This window comes from Eimeria mitis, genomic scaffold (assembly GCF_000499745.2).
Source record: "Eimeria mitis Houghton genomic scaffold, Emh_scaff2447, whole genome shotgun sequence".
In the NCBI taxonomy this organism is placed as follows: Eukaryota; Apicomplexa; class Conoidasida; order Eucoccidiorida; family Eimeriidae; genus Eimeria; species Eimeria mitis.
Window position 1 is genome coordinate 6,564 of NW_013570784.1, and position 892 is coordinate 7,455.

At 60.8% G+C, this 892-nt stretch overlaps 1 protein-coding gene across 1 annotated transcript in view; it reads left to right on the top strand.

Annotated features, from left to right (window-relative positions):
• The window catches only part of EMH_0053960 (uncharacterized protein), a gene marked incomplete at both ends in the record, with an annotated part of 4,247 nt that overhangs the window by 2,698 nt on the left and 657 nt on the right, over window positions 1-892 (top strand). Inside the window, one exon of the mRNA XM_013497058.1 lies at window positions 1-890. Coding sequence (XP_013352512.1) covers window positions 1-890 — 890 coding nt within the window. The remainder of the gene's footprint in view (window positions 891-892) is intronic.

Consider the following 892-nt stretch of genomic DNA (forward strand, 5'->3'; position numbering starts at 1 on the left):
CAGCAACCGCAGCAGCAGCAACTGCAGCAACCCGAGCAGCAGCAGCAGCAGCAGCAGCAGCAGCCGCTGCAGGAGCAGTCTGTGCAGCAGCAAACTCTGCTGCAGCAACAGCTGCAGCAAGAACAAGATCTATCGCAGCAGCTGCAGGAGCAAGTGGTGCAGCAGCAGCAGCTGCAGCAGCAGCAGCTGCTGCAGCAGCAGCTGCTGCAGCAGGAACAACCTCTACAGCAGCAGCCTCAACAGGAGCAAGCCTTTGCACTGCAGCCCCTGCAGCAGCAAACGCAACAACTGCAGCAGCAGCTGCTGCAGCAGCAACCACTGCAGCAGCAGCAGCTGCAGCAGCAACCGCAGTACCCGACAGAAGCAGAATTGAGGCAGCAGCTGCAGCAGCTGCAGGACCAGCAGCGTTTGATTTCGCAGCAGCTGGAGCAGCAGCAGCAGCTGCAGTTGCTGCAGCAGCAGCAACAGCAGTTGCAGCAGCAGCAGCAGCAGCAGCTTTCACTGGAGCAACAAGGGGGTGGTTTAGCACCACTACCGCATGACCCCTATTCTCAGCAGCAGCTGCTGCAGCAGCAGCAACTGCAGCACCAGCTGCAGCTACAGCAGCAGCAGCAGCAGCAGCAGCAGCAGCAGCAGCAGCAGCAGCAGCAGATGAAGGGCCCTGAGGGTGTGTATGATGAGTCAGCAGAGATGCTGTCTTCTTATCTCGAGGCAGCCCCACTGAAGGCCGTTCCTTTGCATGCGCCTGGGGCCCTGCAGCAGCAGCAGCAGCAGCAGCAGCAGCAGCAGCAGCAGCAGCAGCATGTGCAGCCGGACGCTCTCTCTGCAGCAGCAGAATGGCATTCACAGCAGCAGCAGCAGCAGCAGCAGGGTTTGTCCCCGCAGCACTTGC